At 43.7% G+C, this 18,759-nt stretch overlaps 1 protein-coding gene across 3 annotated transcripts; it reads left to right on the top strand.

Annotated features, from left to right (window-relative positions):
• The first annotated feature begins 3,120 nt into the window (after positions 1–3,120).
• On the top strand, positions 3,121–4,334 carry LOC147442368 (uncharacterized). 3 transcript variants are annotated; one of them, XM_086529645.1, is made up of 2 exons: positions 3,121–3,670; positions 4,181–4,334. In XM_086529645.1, the coding sequence occupies exon 1, from the start codon at positions 3,301–3,303 to the stop codon at positions 3,667–3,669; it is 369 nt and encodes a 122-aa protein (XP_086385771.1). In that variant the 5' UTR covers positions 3,121–3,300; the 3' UTR covers position 3,670; positions 4,181–4,334. The 3 variants fall into 3 exon arrangements, with proteins under 3 accessions (XP_086385771.1, XP_086385772.1, XP_086385770.1); XM_086529646.1 differs by having other exon boundaries at positions 4,161–4,334; XM_086529644.1 differs by lacking the exon at positions 4,181–4,334 and adding an exon at positions 3,761–3,893 and having other exon boundaries at positions 3,122–3,670.
• The last annotated feature ends 14,425 nt before the right edge of the window (positions 4,335–18,759 follow it).

Raw genomic sequence — 18,759 nt, 5'->3', positions numbered from 1 at the left:
TGCAGATGTGGTACTTGGTTGAGAATAGTTGCATAGCCTAGGAACATCACTTAAGCGTAGCTACAAGCACAATAGTCTGATGTTTGAATCCCATGGTACACATGTGTCGTTGTTAGGAGAGAAGAATGTGCCTTCCTCACCACTCATATATACAGCAGAGCTTATGAAGCTTACTTCTGATAATGCAATAGAAGAAGTTTTCTTGTGTTCCTCTTTATGTTATTTTCTTTCAAATGTTGATTCTATTGACAATTCCTCAACACCGCATGCTTCTCTTCTCTTCCAGCACAATGGCTACTACTCTCTCTTCTCAACAAGCAAATGTTGCTAGTCAATTAAAAATTTGTTAATTGAATTTCAAGATGTTTTTCCCAATGATTTACCACTAGGATTACCGTTGACACGATCTGTGCAACATGGCATATATGTGGTTGCAGGCAGTAAATCGATTAGCAAACCATTCTAAAGAATGAGCCATTCTGAGGCTGCTGAGGTGGAATGTCAGCTTGCTAACTATCTTAAGAGAGGGTTTATTCAACGTAGTTCTTCACCATAGGCTTCTCCTATTCTACAGTAGCATATATGCGCATGTGCATTGACTACCGTGGTTTGAATGTGGTAACTATTAAGAACAAGTACCCATTACCACGAGTGGATGAGTTGTTCGACAAGCTCACTCATGCTCGTATTTTTACTAAGATAGACTTGCGGTCGGGATAGGGGAAAACCTTTTAGTGGGGTGCTGCTCAGCAGCAAAGTTTTGATGCTCTCAAGGACGCATTAGCTATAGCTCCTATACTAGCTATTGTGGTTCCTTTGAAGCCATTCATTTTAGAAACAAATCCCAATAATCGTGCTATTAGAGCACTCCTTCTACAGGAGGAAAGGCCAATTGCATTTGAAAGCAAGAAGCTTGATTCAACACAATAGAACTATTTTGCTTACAAACGAGAACTCTCTGCAATAATGTCTGCCTTGAAGACATGGTGGCATTATTTGTATGGAGCTCAGTTTGAGATTGTGTTCATGAAAGCATAAAATGGTTTACGCAATATACTGATTTGAAGGGTCGCAAGACCAGGTGAGCTGAGATTCTTTAGGATTATGACGCAAAGCTCCGATATTGTAAAGGACAATACAATGTGGTAGCTGATACTCTTAGTCGTATGCTTGAGATCAACTCTCTTCTGTTCACGAAAATTCAATGTGAGTTTTTGGATTCTCTTAAGGGCAAATATAATAAGCATGACGATGTATACGCCAAAGTGTGGAGCCATGTGTAAATGAGGAATCCTTCTCACTCCAATGCGGGTAGTGTGTTATTAACCTCCACACCCAGTTTTCCTTTGTCGAGTGATGAACTGTAGAGATGGAAGATTTTTTCCATCGATAATGGGTACCTACTCCACAAGGGGAGAGTATGTATATCGCTGGACACAGACATTCGATGCCAAATTCTTTATGACACTCATGATAGTCCAAGTGCAAGGCACCCAAGCATTAAGAAGACTTATGCTCTCATAAGACAATAATTTTATTGGCCAGGTCTACATGGCTATGTCCAAGACTATGTCTTGCATTGCCAGAATTGTCAAGTTAATAAAGCAGAACGCTTGAAGGCAGGAGGTCTTTTGCATCCATTAGAGATTCCTAATTGTAAATGGGAAAGTATCTATATAGATTCATTGTGGGTTTACCAACCACTGTATAAGGTCATGACTTGATATGGGTGGTCGTAGACCATTTGACTATGCAAGTTTATTCAAACCAAGTCAATAATTAAGACCCCAAAATTAGCCAAGTTATTTGTGAACAATCTATACAACCTGTATGGACTGCCAAGTAACATTGTGAGTGATCAAAATCCTAAGTTTAACACTCATTTTTGGAGGGCTATGTTTAAACAATTGGGTACATAACTTAACCTAAGTAGAACAGATCATCTTGAAATGGATGGTCAAACTGAAAGAGTCAATCAAGTGCTAGAGGATATGCTACAAGCATACGTTAGCAAGAAGCAATCAGACCGGAAAAAGTTTCTACCTATTCTTGAGTTTGCTTACAACAATGCTAAGCATGTAACGACTGGATTTAGTCCTTTCATGCTAATGTGCGGTTTTCAACGTAGGTCACTAATTACGGTGGCCTTGGCAACTGAAAAACTCTAACATGTCAAAGATTTCATCCAAGATCATATGGATATGCTAAAACTGGCTCGTTAAAATGTCCGACAAACGTAGGACCGATATAAAAAGTACGTTGATGAGAAACGTTAGCAAGTTACCTTCACGGAAGGGGAAGATGTATTTTTGTGTGTGCCAGAGCATTCAGAAAGTCTGAAGACTATGCCAATGCTTAGATTATCTCCGAGATACTATGGACCTTTCAAAATACTCAAGTGAGTTGGTGATTGAGCCTACAAACTCTCACTACCACCACACTCTCATATTCATTTGGTATTTCTTGTAAGTTGTTTACATAGATTACGGTTGATTTCGTTAAGCCTCTTACCCAATCGCATCAACTTGAATGAATCTTAAACTATTATGATTTACATACGCGTCATCACGTACGTCGACAAGCTTTACTCAAGTGGAAAGATCGACCTGAAGAAGATGCCACTTGGAAAAACATTAGTGTTTTTAAGAAGAAGTTTCTCACTTTTGTTTTTGAAGACGAAAACACTTCTCCAAGGGAAGAGTAATGTCATGCCAAGGGCAACCCTGGGGGATAAAGACTAGAACAAGGGCTCACTGCTATGTGCACAGGGAATGAGGCCAACGGTCTATAAATAGGGAGGAGGATTCAGTGGAATAGTCCCTCTGGGCTTTACACTCAATCATCTCACTGTAGATCCCACCCTTCCATGTCCGTGGTAGATATAGCTGAAGCTCACTTACGAAAGAAGGTCCATTAATATTGACACGCGACACGAGGGACTCTCTTTAACGAGGGTTCAGATTGCCCAGTATCTTGAACCATTTTCCATGTTGAACCAACGGGCAGCAGCGCCGATGTGACTGCCCACGACTGGTCTACTTTTCCTGCTTACTTCTCTACTGACTAGCTCCCAACCAATCAGCAAGTCTGCAACTCTGTCAACAAAGTTGAATAACGAGCTCATGCAGTCTAAGGGGTGTGAAATTGTGAATGGCGAACTTTTCTTGCCGAACGGCAAGAAGTTCGAGACTTCACGCCGACTTCCAGGCCTGAAGGTTGAAACTTAAACACGCGACGCGCGCTCACGCATTTGCTGGTCTCTCTCTCTCCCCCGCCCGCCCGCACACATACATACACACCATGGATGCATCTGCAGATTCGAATAACTCGTCGCCTTCGCCGTCTCCTCCAGAACTGCAGAGCCAGCATCAAGATGCAGCAGATCGAGCGCGGGAAACGCTGCTGGCAATTTCACAGGCCGATGCAGGTTCCAACCTGCAGGACATAGCGAAGCCCATCATTGGAGAGAAGGGTGTCTCAAAAGAGGGTTGCCCCTCAGCTTTACAGCCAGGCAAGGAGCCGACAGATGAGGACGAAGTATTCAGGAAGAAACTCATTTCCATATCCTACGAGGGGCCTTCCCTCCCCGTTTCAGAAAGCTGCTACTCAAATGGGAGTTATGTAGCTTCACCTCCTCCTCGAGACGGGCATGGATGTCCGCCCTGCTGAGGTAGACAACCTTACTTTCTGTGCACTTGGGGTTCTTTTTCGTTTGTAAGTCTGCACACAGCATGCTCACTGCTCGAAATGATATTCACAGCGGAGTAATCATTTCTCAATCTTGTGAAAGCTTTGTTGACCTAAGTTCTAGAGAAGATTCGAGGCCTTACTCTTCTGGCTTTATCTGTACCAACCATGACACTTTTCTAATACAGGCGTGCCAGTTTTATGTATGCTGTTACTGCTGAATTCTGTCTCCTCATTAGTCTTGTCTCTCTTTTTTTGTATGCACTGGTTAGCTATTTTTCTGTATGCTGTTACTGCTGAAGTTTTTCCCCTTATAGTATTTTGCTCAGTTCATAACTTAATTCAGCAGCTATTTCCCAAAGAGTGTATTTGTGTCTGGATCTACTTTGCTCAGTGTTAAGATCCTTCTTGTGCATAAGAAGTTTGAATGGTTGTGTTTTGTACCAAAGGGCTACTTTCTTGCAATTTCCAAGGTGCAGGATTTTGTGTATAGGGACGAATCAAGCAGGACAAGAATGTTCATTCATCCAGAGGTCTGCCTATTTGTTGGTGCTATCCAATAGCTCTTGTTCGATCGGCATTTGCTCAATTTGGATATTTTCTGTCCAAGTTTCAAATTTAAAGTTTGTAGTCTATGATTTCTGGCTGTAGTCACTTCTATATGGTAAACCTCTTTATCATTGACAAGACACTAAGTGGCATCCCAACACAAGGCGTTCAGTCAACATGGCTTGCAATTGGACAAGCCATGTGGGAAACACTGGGGATTGCAAATTTGAGCTTTTTGAACTAGGTACCCTGTTATCTTCGTCAAGACCTTCTAAATAGGTTTTTCTTGTGAGTCGTAAAGTTAGTGTGCGATGCTATACTGATGTATGCTAGCCTTGGCTCATAGGAAGCAACTTGTAAGCCAAGCCATGCCTCCCATGAGTGTGAAGGTATTCTTAAAACAATGTCTATTAGGTCATATGGTGCTTTTGTTATAATAGTGACAAGTGTGCTTATAGAAGTACACACATCACATTTTTATTGTAAGCTTTGAACTCTAGGGTTAATGATTTTCTCAATGGAGTGTACTTGATGTAAATTAGCTCTCTCTTTAATGTTCTAATTTAATAAAAATCTTTTTACTCTTTAAATGGGTACACATTTGAGTTGTTAGTCAAGCAAGTGGATTCATAGAGAGGGTTGGGATGGGAAACTAAGAGCATCTAGAGGGGGTGCGAATGGGCTTTTCAACGCGTCAAAGGATCGGTGATAAGGCATTGTTATGGATTTGTTTGGATGTTTGGTGAGTGACATACCAAGTTATGAACGCTTTTTGGCATTGCTTTTTGGACCAGAAGCTTTTGAGTTTGAAGGCTTTTCATGTAAACTGCTTTTGGGGCCTAGGGCCTTTAAAAATGAGGCCATGGGCTCATTCTCTGGCATGCTTTCTGGAGAAGGTGCAGAGTCTCGAGTACCGGCTTGTACTGTGCTGATGCAATATAAAGAAATACCGAAAGGGGCCCCAAGGTTGGGGGGCAATACTCTATAGGGTGGAATTCCGCCACTCTGTGTTGCATGTCGTCTCTCTCTTTCAGTTCAACTATTATTGTAGTGCCAAAAGTCTGTTCAATCTGTTCTTTTCTATTGGCACGTGGTGCCCATCTTGTGCCAGTGATATCATAGGATCAGGCGTGTGCTTTTCTTAAAGCATACTGGTCCTACCAAAGAGCTGACAGAGTAAAGCGGCGCTTCCAAAAGTCTATTGGAATTTTACTTGAAGTATCTTTGGGTCCCGACCTTGGACGTATTAGCCACTCCCATCCGTCATACATCGCGCACCGGGCGCGCTCCTGTCTTCACCGCTCATGTCTTACAGGACATAAGCCATAAAGATCACTTGCAAGAGAGGATCCAAGATTTGTTTCGAGTCACTGTTTTCTGAAAAGCAGTGCCATGCAGATGTTGATCTCTATATCTATCAAGCCGCACACCAAGGACTTGGCAAGCTTTCAAGGAAATTTTTGCCCGAAGCTATATGGTTTCTAACATCTTCCTTCGAAGTGCGACTTCTGGCAGAGTGGGATATCCTAAAATGCTTGCCATGAAAACCCTAGCAGGTTATACCTTGAAATTTCTCGATTCTCTCAGTAGGTGTCTCTTTTTAAGCTAAAAACCTTGGAGGTTCAGTGTGATTGCTATGTATTCGGACTACCATTGCCGCAAGAGGAACATTGTCTGTCCAAGAGATGATGGACCATGCTGTGGTTGCCTACAACCTTATGGAAGGAACCTAATCCTAATTTTTGATGCAGGTTTCAGGATGGAAAGTCAGTCGACTTTTAGAGCTCGGTTGATGTCGAGATTGCCTTTTAAGTTTGAGTTCTGTTTGAGAACTTGTTTGGTGATCCTGTTTGAAACTTGTTTGAAATGGATGGTGATCCTGTTTGAAATTTGTTTGAGAATGCTTGTTCATACTCATGGCCCGAATCCTTGTGGTTATTTGCGGGGGGAGTATTGAATGATTGAAAAGTGTTGTTTTTACTCATGGCCCGAACCCTTGTGGTTATCTATGGAGAAAATATGTTGTTGTGACTCCCGGCCCGAACCTGGATGGTTATGCAGGAGGAGTATTAAGAAGTCTGAGCAGTGGTTACTCTTAGCACCTTTGAGGTGCGTCTGGTTGTAAAAGGCCTCTATATCTCCCAGCCCGAACCTTTTTAGGTTATGCGAGAGGAGCGATGAGGGAGTCGTTGAATATCTCCCGGCTTGGACCTTGTTAGGTTATGCTGGAGGAGTGTTTATCGGCGGCTTTATGTTTCTATGTCTTGTAACATGCACATGCGAGCATTTGTGTTGCATTGTGATATGGCAACCACTGAATATTCCTAATTGGATGAGATTGCATGGGTATGTAATTTTAGTGCATCAAGACACTCGTGGAAGATCAGTGCGGTCTGGGTGTGATGGCTAATTTTACTACGCCAGAATATCAAGTGTTCCGATCTGGACGAAAGGACAACCCAACTCCTTGATCAAAAGAGTCGAAAGGAGAAGCCAACTCCTTGATCAAAAGAGCCGAAAGGAGAAGCTAACTCCTTAACAAAAAGAGCAAACTGATTGTCCCTCGGAAATTTTTGAGCTAACTTGAGTTGTTTTGCAGATATGTTGTAATCGCAAACAATTACTCTCTTTCAAGAAGGGGAGACGTCACAAACTGCTGACGTATCAAAGCCCTGAAGAATGGAGCTAACTTATAGATGTCGGCCGAGGGGTTTAAACCCTAAGAAGAACAAGTAACCGAAGAAGAAGTCCTACCAACTTATGGGGACCCGTTCGGTGGGGCCCCAAGTGACATAAATGATTAACATAAAGCAGGATCCATACACACACAAAGAAAGACTTGCGCCAAAAACTGATGACGTCGTAGTTATACGGGCAGTTTTTGGATTTTGCGTTGACAATGCTGACGTGACAGATTTTCGCAAAACGCGTTGACAATGTTGACGTGGCAATTGTACGGAATTTCGTGATTTGCGATGCAGCTTTTTGGCATTGCTTTTGGACCAAAAGCTTTTGAGTTTGAAGGCTTTTCATGTAAACTGCTTTTGGGGCCTAGGGCCTTTAAATATGAGGCCATGGGCCCATTCTCTGGCATGCTTCCTGGAGAAGGTGCAAAGTCTCGAGTACCAGCTTGTACTGTGTTGATACAATATAAAGAAATATCAAAAGGGGCGTCAAGGTTTGGGGCGAATACTCTCTGGGGTGGAATTCCGCCACTCCGTGTTGCGTGTCGTCTCTCTTTTAGTTCAACTGTTATTGTAGTGCTAAAAGTCTGTTGAGTCTGTTCATTTCTATTAGCACGTGGTGCCCGTCTTGTGACAACAAAGGTAACGTGCGACGGGAATACACTTAAAGCACACACACGGCTTGGAAGCTAGAATGCTCCGAGCAGACGCCGACAACCTGTAGGCCCCAAAATTGGCTCCCCTTTTGGTGTTTCTTTAAGTTTTAAGAGGGTAAATTACAAGAAGAGTCCTGGGAATTTTTTACCTGTATTCAGCTAGATACCACCTGTTCTAGATACCACCGGTTGTAGCGAAATTTTGGCAGCATAACAGCCCCAAAACTTGTCCGAAACCAATTCCCCTGTTAGAACTCACTTCCACTGACAAACCCTCTGATTTTTGCCCAAAAACAGTACATTCAGCACACTGTATTTACTGGTTTTTGCTCTGTTTTCAGTCCTAAACAGTCCTTGAACTGTCCTCTAACAATAGGGCACTGTTTCCATTGGTTCTGGCATCCGTATGGCTGAAAAGCAGTCCAAATTTAGCGCAGAACCAGCACTGAAAATGCACCTGTATGGTGAGGTTATCACCCTCACCGATGCCTGCTTTTGGAGCACCAGTTAGCTACTCCTGTTCCTGCTCAGAGAGACTCTTGTCTTAGCAAAAACGCATAAAACCTCACAACTGTACATGAATCGAATGAAGAGCCCTCTTGTGGGGCATCACATTACTGCACGTGGGGGGGGGGGGGGGGGGGGGGGGGGGGGAGAGCAGTGTAAGGTGTGCAGGACATGACTTCTTGCACTACACTGTACATGAGAAGGAAAGCTTGCAGTCAATAGCTCTTAACCTGTGACAAGTTTGCAAATGAAAATCGAGCGATCTCTTCTTCTGCATGAGGAAAGTGCACCAGAAAGTGCCACTTGACACATTTACATGCAATTTCTCTTTTTGGGCTTCCCGCTTAAAAATCTCCCGACTGGTTGCCCAATTGACTTTGCAACAGAGTTCTAAAATGTTTCCCTTGTCATTCCGAAAGTAATGATGCGAACAAATTTTATGGTCCAAAATAGCAGTTCCCTAAATTTTAGGAGGTGCTTCCGTTGGACTTCCATTGGTCATCTGACCATCAATCCCCACTAGGACCGCATCCAATTTGCAATGTGGTCCAGCTGTCGGGTACTTTCCTTTGGTGGCCCCACCTTGACATTATGCCTTTATTGAGTTCACTGCCTAGTATCCACCAACTTGCTAAGTGTGACGGGGGACCTACATGATCTTGAATTGAGCTTAGACATCCTTTTACTATATGAGTTCTAGTGCCGACCAACTTCCCGTCTGCGGGTGAAACTACCGTTCACATTGGCCATACAATGTTCGACCATTTAAACAAAAATCATTGGAAAGAAACCGACAACTAAGGTTAGCAGTTGCCACGTCCTCGTGACATGTTAACAATTGCCATGTCCTCGTGACACTCAAAGTGGGCACGATGGCATCTGAAATGTCATCGACATATTTGGCAAGGAGACTCACTTTATTCCAGTTAAGAAGACGGTTAAGCTAGACCATTTGGCGAAAGTGGTTGTCTCGCAAATATTTTGACTTCATGGCATGCCTCAGTCTATAGTTTCAAATAGAGATGCCCGTTTTACGGGCTTGTTTTGAAAGGTAATTTGGGAGAATATTAATACTCGACTACAATTCTGGTCCTCTTTCCACCTGGAGAGATGGGCAATTAGAGATTGTAAATTCATTAGTTCTGGACTTGAAGTCTTACATCTTTGATTAAAAAGCTCAATGGGAGAAGTTTTTGCCCTTGGTGGAGTTTGCCTACAACAACACAATACACGTCGACGGGGAAGGCACCATTTGAGATTATTGAGGGTGCTAAGAAGGTTGCACCTATTCTAAGCACCAAATATAACATTTTTGAAGCAGTTCAGTATGTTCAGGATTTGGAGACTGCTTTTGCGAAGGTGCGTGAGGCTCTTGACAAGTCTTAGGCGAGGCATAAGAAAGCAGCGGACAAGCATCATCTTGACTTGCAGTTAAAGGAAGATGATTGGGTGCTTCTATGGTTCGAGAAGGCACGTGTACGGAAACGAAAGGGTAAGGAGCGACTTTTTTCAAAGTTGAGTATGAGATACTATGGGCCTTTCCAAATACATGAAAAGATAAATGATGTATCCTTTAGATTGAAGTTACCCGATACTTGGAAGATTCACAATGCATTTCATTTGAGTATGTTTAAACCTTTCAAAGGTGAGGTGCAAGTGGACAAGGAGCCTGAGGAGCAACCTGAAGTGAAAGAGACTGAGGGGATTCCTGTTCCAGACAGATACTGGCTCACAAGCAAAGGAAAGTGAAAGGTAAAGTGATAGCAGCCAATCGAGTGAGGTGGGAAAAAGCAACCTTGGTGTGAGCGCAAGGCCGCCAAGGGGTGCGCCCGTAGAAAAGACGAGCTTGGGTAAAGAGAAGATCCTTCTCTAACACAGATTGCAAGCTAAAGAAGAACCTCAAGAACTTCAAGACTCCGGAACCGCAAGACCCCCAAGAACCCAAGAACCCAAGACCCACAAGAACCCAAGTTCCTCGTGAACTTAAGAACCCAAGACTTCAGTGTATGGTCATCGCCCAAAGCGGGATGGATACTTCGCATGGAGGTCATGAGCATGGAAGAGGCGAAGAAGAATTTTCCCCACTAGGAGGTTTTTCCGACCTTCACTCTTCCCCATCTACGCCAAGGATTGCACCAACTCCTATGGAGGCTTTGGTCAAGTCGATGATGGACATGAATCATGATGGTACGACAAGGTAGACAACAATAAGTGTGGCACGAAGAAAGAATGGTAGCCATAGTGTGAGTGCGAGTAAGCACGCGGCCACAGAAAGAAACGTAGAATTGGATCGTGAGCACACAGAAAGACTAGCCGAATTGGCTCGCGAGCGCAAAGAAAGACGGTTAGAGCGTGAAGCGCAGACAAACCAACACATGCAAGTGTTTGTCCTACTATTCTCTAATGTGCAGACGCAGATTGAAGAGAATCAGGAGAAGGAGACTCTCTCTGTCTCTTCTTTTCCAAAGTTCGACACACAGGATTTGCATGATAATGATAAGTATGATGGTTTGCATGATCAAGATGTGATTACTCATGAGCATGATGATTTGAATGATCAAGATGTGATTATTCACGAGCATGATGATTTGTATGATAAAGATGTGATTGTTCACAAGGATGATGGTTTAGTTGATACTTTGTCTAGTGAAGCTAACCTCATTGCAAATTTGATAGATCACGAAGAACCGATCTTGGCTCTCGAGTCGAGGTCCAAAGAACCCCTGAAACCGGCCCGTGGGGCGTTAGGCTTTGGCTTTCACCCGAAATTCTTTACTTGAGACACACAAAGAGAGAACGTGCAAAGGAAACCTGCGACGGGAATTAACACTTAAGCACATGTACGGCTCGGAAGCTAGAATGCTCCGAGAAAATGCCGACAACCTGTAGGCCCCATAATTGGCGCCCCTTTCTGTATTTCTTTATATTTGAGAGGGTAAATGACAAAGTAGAGTCGTGGGAATCCTTTACCTGTATCCAGCTAGATACCAACTGTTTTGGCCAAATTTTGGCAGCATAACAGCCCCAAAACTTGTGCGAAACCAATTCCCCTATTGGAACTCACTACCACTGACATAAACCCTCTGATTCTTGCCCAAAAACAGTAAATTCAGCACGCTCTATTTACTGGTTGTCGCCCTGCTTTCAGCCCCAAACAGTCCCCTAACTGTCCTTTGCCAGTGGACACTATTCCCAATGGTTCTGGCGTCCGTATGGCTGAAAAACAGTCAATTTACAGCACATACACAACGTTGAAAACACACTTGTACGGTGAGGTTATGATCCTCATCGGTGCCTGCTTTGGAGTAGCAGTTAGCTACCCTATTCCTGCTCAAGGAGACTCTTGCCTCAACACAAAAGCATGAAACCACACAACTGTACATCAGTCAAATGAAGAGCCCTCTTGTGGGGCATCACATAAATGGAGAGAGAGAGCAGTGTGTAGTGTGCAGGGCATCACTCCTAGCAGCACACTGTACATTGAGTGGAAAGAAAGCACTCCATAGCTCTTAACCTGTGACAATTGCAAAAAGAGGCCTCTCCCAACTATAAATTCAGCGCCCATTTTTATGAATGAGGCAAGTACACAGGAAAGTGCCACTTGGCACATTTACAAGCATTTGCCCGTTTTGGGGTTGCCGCCTAAAAATCTCCCAACTGGTTGCCCAGTTGACTTCGCGGCAGAGTTGTAAAGTGTTCCCCTCGTCATACCGAAGGTAATGACGCGAATACATCTCACGGGCCAAAACTTGCTCAGGTACCAGGATCTCATCAAGTTCCTCAACTTCTGGCTGATCCTCATCTGGCATATCTTCTGGCACATCACCCACGAAGGGTCTTAGAAGACTCACGTGAAAGCCATATCGCTAATCTTGTCAAGCACTTGAAAAGGCCCATAGTAACACATACTGAGCTTAGGAAACAACCATACCTTGCCCTTCAGCTTCTTTAATCTTGCCTTTTCGAACCTTAACAGTTGCCAATCACCAGGTGATAATAGCAATTCACGACGGTGACGATCAGCAGCCTTATTCTGTTTTGCCTGAGTCTTCTCCAAGGCAACTTCAAATTTCTTATACATTTCATCCATGTTCTCAACATATCGATCTCCCTCAAAAATCTTGTCCTTTGTATGCAAAATGGGAGGAACCTTTTTACCGCCTTCAACAATCTCAAAAGGTGCTTTGCCAGTAGATGAATGCACCGTATTATTGTACGCTTATTCAAGCATAGGAAAATATTGTTCCTACTTGCCCTTATTTTCTGACACATAGCATTTCAGCAGATCTAAGACAATAGAATTAGCCTCTTCTGACTGTCGATCAATTTGTGGATGAAACGAAGACGAGAACTTGAGCATAGTGCCCATGTTCTCAAACAATCCTCTCTAGAACAAATCGGTCATGCGAGGATCACGATCATTGACAACGATTGTGGCATACCATGGTACTTGAACACATTGTACATGAACAAGCGTGTCATCTAATCAAATTTTATCTTCTTCTTGATAGAGATAAAATGGGCCTGCTTGATGAACCTACAGATAATGGTCCATATACCATCATTCTCTGTTGGCGTTCTTGGAAGATCAAAGATAAAGTCCATAGCAATGCTTCCCCATGGCTTATCCGGAATCGGTAGTGGTTGTAACAGCCCTGGTGCCTTTTGCCTATCAAACTTGACCTTTTGGCAAATCATGCATGCTCGCACAAAGGCATCGACATCTCTCCCCAAGGTAGGCCAATAGAAGAATGTCTTTACTGCTTTAACTGTCGCATCAATACCACGATGCCGTGCATACGGTGGGACATGACTCTCTTCCATGACTGTATGCCGCAATGGCCTAGCAACACAAAGTCTGCCATGCATCATCATAAAACCATCTCTGAGGAGGTAGTGTTCATGATGTTGCCCCTCTTGCAACTGTTCAAAGATCCTTGCAAAATCTTCACTTGTAGCATATTGTTCCTTCATGTCATCTAACTCATGATGATAAGGAATTGACACAGCTGAAATCTGTGGCTTTCTTGATAACGCATTAGCCACAACATTCTTCTTGCCTTCCACGTGCATAATCTGGAAGTGGAACATGGAAAGAATGTTTGCCCATCGCGTATGCTTTTCGGATAACTTTGACCGTGTCAAGAAGTATCGCAAGGTCTGATGATCTGTTTGGACAACAAAATCAACACCTAAGAGGCCCATAATCTCTTTCTGCTGCGTCGCGCTAACCCTGTAGGGAGGTCTATTTGGTGGGCTACACCTTGTCACCAAATCTATCCGATGGTCCTCAGGTCTCTCTGGCGGCAATTGCGACGGTAATGAATCAGAAAAACAATCACTAAACTCTCGCAAAAATGCTGACCTTTCTTTATCTAACACATATAAATTTGACTGACAATTATCTGAGACATCATGTGCAAACATCAAGTACACAGAAAGATGATTCTTTATTACAGAAGTGATAGCAGAAGCAGATACAATAGGGACAAACTCCCCTTTTACATCCAAAACATGAGTTTAGCCCCTATGCTGAAGGGTGATCGTGTTGCCGAAGACATCCAACATGCCATGTATTTTGAACATCCAGGGAATCCCAAGTAGCGCATCGCACCCTTCTAATGGCATGATATAGAACTCTTCTGTGTCCACATACGATTGAATATGCAGACGCAGCTTTCCAATAATGGAAGTAACACACTCTGAGCGGCCAATGCCAACCCTGCCTGTGTTGTGTACCTTCAGCTCTGATGCCCAACTTCATAGCTAACTCTGGTGAGATAAAGTTGGCTTTGGCACTTGGATCAAAGTATATGAGTGCCGTTCGATCCCTAACTTTACCCCATGCCCTGCATAACTCGTTGGCATCTGTACTGGGTCTATCACCCACCATGTTTGGCACCAAACCTGCCGTGGGTTTAGGCTTCTTGCCTTTCTGGTCCTCTTTATCATCAGAGTCAACTGGTCTTTTCCTTTGTGGACAATTGGTAGCAAAGTGACCAGGTTGCTCGCATATAAAGCATTTATTTTCAGCCATTAGGACCTTCTTTTCCTCGAGCGACTTGCGCACAAAAGGCTTCCTTTTTCTGTTTCTTTGCTTGCGCTCCAGAAGTCCCGGCTGAATCCTTGTCTTTGGTGGCCTTTTTCGACCCCTGTGACGCTTCAAGAGCCCTTTTCACAAAGGGCTTCTTCGCTAAATTTTTCTTTTGCTGCCCCTTTCTCGTTGCTCGGAAATCCAATGTCCTCTCCTTTCAACAAGGCAAGACCAATGTTAGCAACTTCCATAAGCTGAGTGAGGGTAGCCACTCTGTTCTTGGTACAGTAATCGCGAAGCCCTTTAGGCAGCCCACAACAATACTTCTCTATTTGCTCTATCAATGGCACAAATCTGTAGGAGGTCACTGAGAGTAACGCTTTACAAAACTTCTGATTGTACTCCAACAAGCTCTTGCAAGAAGCTAAAGTAAGCCAATGCCAATCTGTCATGACGTCGGCTTCAAATTCATTTGACAGCCAAGCATATGCAAACATTTGCTTGAAGTAAACTTGGACATTTGCTTGAAGTAAACCCAAGTGGCGGGTGCTTGTCCTTGCATTAACAATGTCGTCCACCATGTAAGCGCATTGTCCTTTAAGAAAGTGGTAGCTTTCCTGACCTTAGAGGCCTGTGTAAAATTTCCTCCTGCATAAGCTGTATCAAACTGCTGGGGGAAAGTGAGCCTTTGCTTTATCCTCAAAGCCACTAAAGGTGCTGAACTTTACAGCTGCACCATCTTCTTTGTAAGCTTTCGGATTTTCTAGTGCCCCCAAATTGTCATACGGAATGGTTTGCAACATGGGCATTGTAGTAGGCATGATCAGCACATCTTGGCCATTCACATTTTGCGTTAGAGGTGTGATGTGTGGCTGCTGTCCGAAAAAACTAGCCATGCCAAAATGACCCTGGTTGCACTGAAAACCTTGCTGCATGCCGGTGCTACCATACATGGGGCTTGGCATCATGCCTTGCATACCCTAAAACATGTTCTTGGCATGTACGACTGACTTCCAGGCGCATAACCAGCCATACTTTGGAACACTGATCGATCCCCGAGATACCCAGGATGTACCGTGGTGGGTGGTGGAAAAACTGGGTGCATTGCGTGGTAACCAGTTCCCTGTCCATTCAAGACAGCATGCGGGCTGTGAAAGGTGGCGGGCTTAACTGACATAACCTGTGGAATAGGCGTTCTAGCCACATGTTCAAGCACGAGAGGAACTTGTTTTGGAGCCCTTGACTCTGCAACATGCGAGTGTTCCCTATCCTGCTGAGTCGCATGAAGTACTTGGGCTTGAGCCTCAACAAGCTCTGTATGCGGTGTAGGTTGCCTATTTTGCTGTTGCATTGGTGGCGCTTGTAAGAACTCCATAAACCTTGGATTTTGCACCAGTTGTGAAAAGACATTCACCGCGGCAACTAATTGAGTCCTGAACACATCATCCTCAAGTTGCCTAGTCTTAAAGCCTTGTACTACTGGAGGGACATTCACATCAACATGAGGTGCAGACTGACGTGGTCGTGAGCTCTCACCAATCTCAAACACCATAGCAGTTTCCTGTCTGTCCTTCGAAGAGGAACCCTCTTCCATAATGCCCTTCCCTTTGTCGGCCATAGTGTAATCCCGCGTTCCTGTACTTTGTCTTTACCAAAAACAACCGAGGCTCACTTCTTGAGGAAAAAGTGATTGATATCCCTGCAATGGAACCTTGAAACCGGCCCGTGGGGCGGTAGGCTTTGGCTTTCACCTAAAATTCTTTACTTTAGACACTCAAAGAGAGAACGTGCAAAGGAAACCTGCGACGGGAATTGACACTTAAGTACACACACGGTTCGGAAGCTAGAATGCTCCGAGCAGACGTCAACAACATGTAGGCCCCAAAATTGGTGCCCCTTTCGGTATTTCTTTATATTTGAGAGGGTAAATTACAAAGTAGAGTCCTGTGAATCCTTTACCTGTATCCAGCTAGATACCTACTGTTTGGCCAAATTTCGGTAGCATAACAGCCCCAAAACTTGGGCGAAACCAATTCCCCTGCTGGAACTCACTTCCACTGACATAAACCCTTTGATTCTTGCCCAAAAACAGTAAATTCAGCATGCTGTATTTACTGGTTTTTGCCTTGTTTTCAGCTCCAAACAGTCCCCTAACTGTCCTCTGCCAGTGGGGCACTATTCCCAATGGTTCTGGCGTCCGTATGGCTGAAAAACAATCAATTTACAACACATACACATCGCTGGAAATGTACCTGTACAGTGAGGTTATGACCCTCACCGGTATCTACTTTGGAGTAGTAGTTAGCTATCCCTGTTCCTGCTCAAGGAGGCTCTTGCCTCAACACAAAAGAATGAAACCACATAGCTGTACATCAGTCAAATGAAGAGCCCTCTTGTGGGGCATCACGTAACTGGAGAGAGAGAGCAGCGTGTAGTGTGCAGGGCATCACTCCTAGCACCACACTGTACATTGAGTGGAAAGAGAGCACTCCATAGCAATTAACCTGTGACAATTGCAAAAAGAGGTCTCTCCCAGCTATAAATTCAACGCCCATGTACACAGGAAAGTGCCATTTGGCACATTTACAAGCATTTGCCCGTTTTGGGGTTGTCGCCTAAAAATCTCTTGACTAGTTGCCCAGTTAACTTCGCGGCAGTGTAAAGTGTTCCCCTGGTCATACCGAAGGTAATGACGCGAACACATTTCACGGCCCAAAATAGCAGTTCCCTAATTTTTAGGAGATGCTTCCGTTGGGCTCTCACTGGTCATCTGACTATCCATCCTCATTGAGACCGCATCCAAAAGTGCAATGTGGCCCGATTGTCGGATACTTTCTACTGGTGATCCCACCTTGCCTTTATGCCTTTATTAAGTTCACTACCTAGTATCCACCAACTTGCTAAGTGCGATGGGGGGACCTACATGATCTTGCACTGAGCCTAGACATCCTCTTAATATACGAATTCTAGTGCCGACCAACTTCTCGTTGCGGGTGAAACTATCGTTCACATTGGCCATACAATGTCCGACCGTTTGCAACTTTAAAAAGAGGGTCTAAAAAATAAAACAAAAATCATTGGAAAGAAACCAACTCCTAAGGTTAGGAGTCGCCACGTCCTCGTGACATAGTTAACAGTTGCCACGTCCTCTTGACATACCCTCCTCTTGAAATCGCAAACGTCCTCGATTGCATACCATAAATACATGCCATTGATGATCTTGTGCTATTAACACTCTTTAATCATCGCACATATTCGCAAGAAAGGTCGTAACACATAGATACAAATGACTGAATGAGACCTTCATACTTTTGTCATTTCCATCTATTACACTGAATTCATATGTACATTTGCAGGCAAAGAATTTACATTTCATGTCTCTTCCTTGGCATGACATAGTATCTGAAAGAGCACAAGAAGGATTGAGCATTAAGCATCGGCATTTCCATCATGTTTTGCCACAGTTGATTGATTTCGATTAGAAAGTCAAGATTCGACCCCATTGTCTGCGTGTGTTTGATGAACGGTTTGGCACTCCGTCTAAATGTTCATCTACATTGCATGCACAGTATTTTCAGAAGACTAGAATTTTTCTAGTCACTTTCAATGGAATGGGTATGTTCATGTTTTTGTGTTGGAAGTGGTTTCAAGAATTTTCAGCCTCGGAGATTCTTGAAGAAGGTAGACGCATGACTCTAGATGAAGTTGAAGCATTAAAGGAACCACATATGACTTTGTGTCGCTTTCGACGCGGCCGAAAGAAGCAAGCGTTGCAAACTCTTATGAAGTTCAAGTATCGCATGACCCACACATCAGAGTTGGTCGGCGAAGAGTCCTTTCCAAGATTCATCCAGATGCTGTTGGCGATCTCCCTCGACGCCATACAGTTCGGTACGAGTACTTCACTTTGAAAAGGAGGGGATGTCACGTGCACATCTAACCTTATGTGTACGTGGACAAGCTACTTCATGACAAGGGTTCAATTCAGTTCAGTTAGTCTAGCTTAGAAAGTGTTCTGACACTTTTGTGAGTCTGTTCACAGACCGTGCATGTCTAGACACTTAGAGTAGATGCATGTCCTCTGGTTGCACACATCATTATCATCAGATTTCCATAAGAATCCATCAGGAGAATTTTTACAGTGCATAGACCTATTTTCTCTATTTTAGCCAATTTTCACTTATTATTTTTAAGTGACTTTTGTTGGGAACTCGGTAGGGCAATTTGACAAGGAAGTATATAAGAAATCCTAGCGCTAGTATTTTCTAGCAGAAGAGGCAGCAGGAACCGCGTGTTCAACAGGCACCTTCTCAGCAAGACCCCCACAAGACACCTAGCGTTTTTGGAGCAGATGACTCCTAGCGTTTCTACATCAATACAACTAGCGTTTTCAGCAGAACAAGCCCAGCGTTTTGCATTGCAGCAACCTGGCGACAGAAGACCATAGATCAGTGTCACAAAGTGATGACGTGGCCGACAGCAGAAACCCTAATTTCTGCCAGAAACCCTAAAATTCCTGCAAACCCTAATTTTTGCCAAAAACCCTAAATTCCGGAAATCGCAGAGGCGGATTATTACTTTTTTTTTTTTTGAAAATGATGAGCGACGCGAATTTTGCTTTTGCTTTTTAAAAAAAAAAAAA

Source organism: Adiantum capillus-veneris, chromosome 14 (assembly GCF_014529385.1).
Source record: "Adiantum capillus-veneris isolate H3 chromosome 14, ASM1452938v2, whole genome shotgun sequence".
NCBI lineage: Eukaryota > Viridiplantae > Streptophyta > Polypodiopsida > Polypodiales > Pteridaceae > Adiantum > Adiantum capillus-veneris.
This window is presented reverse-complemented; position numbering and strand designations above follow the sequence as displayed.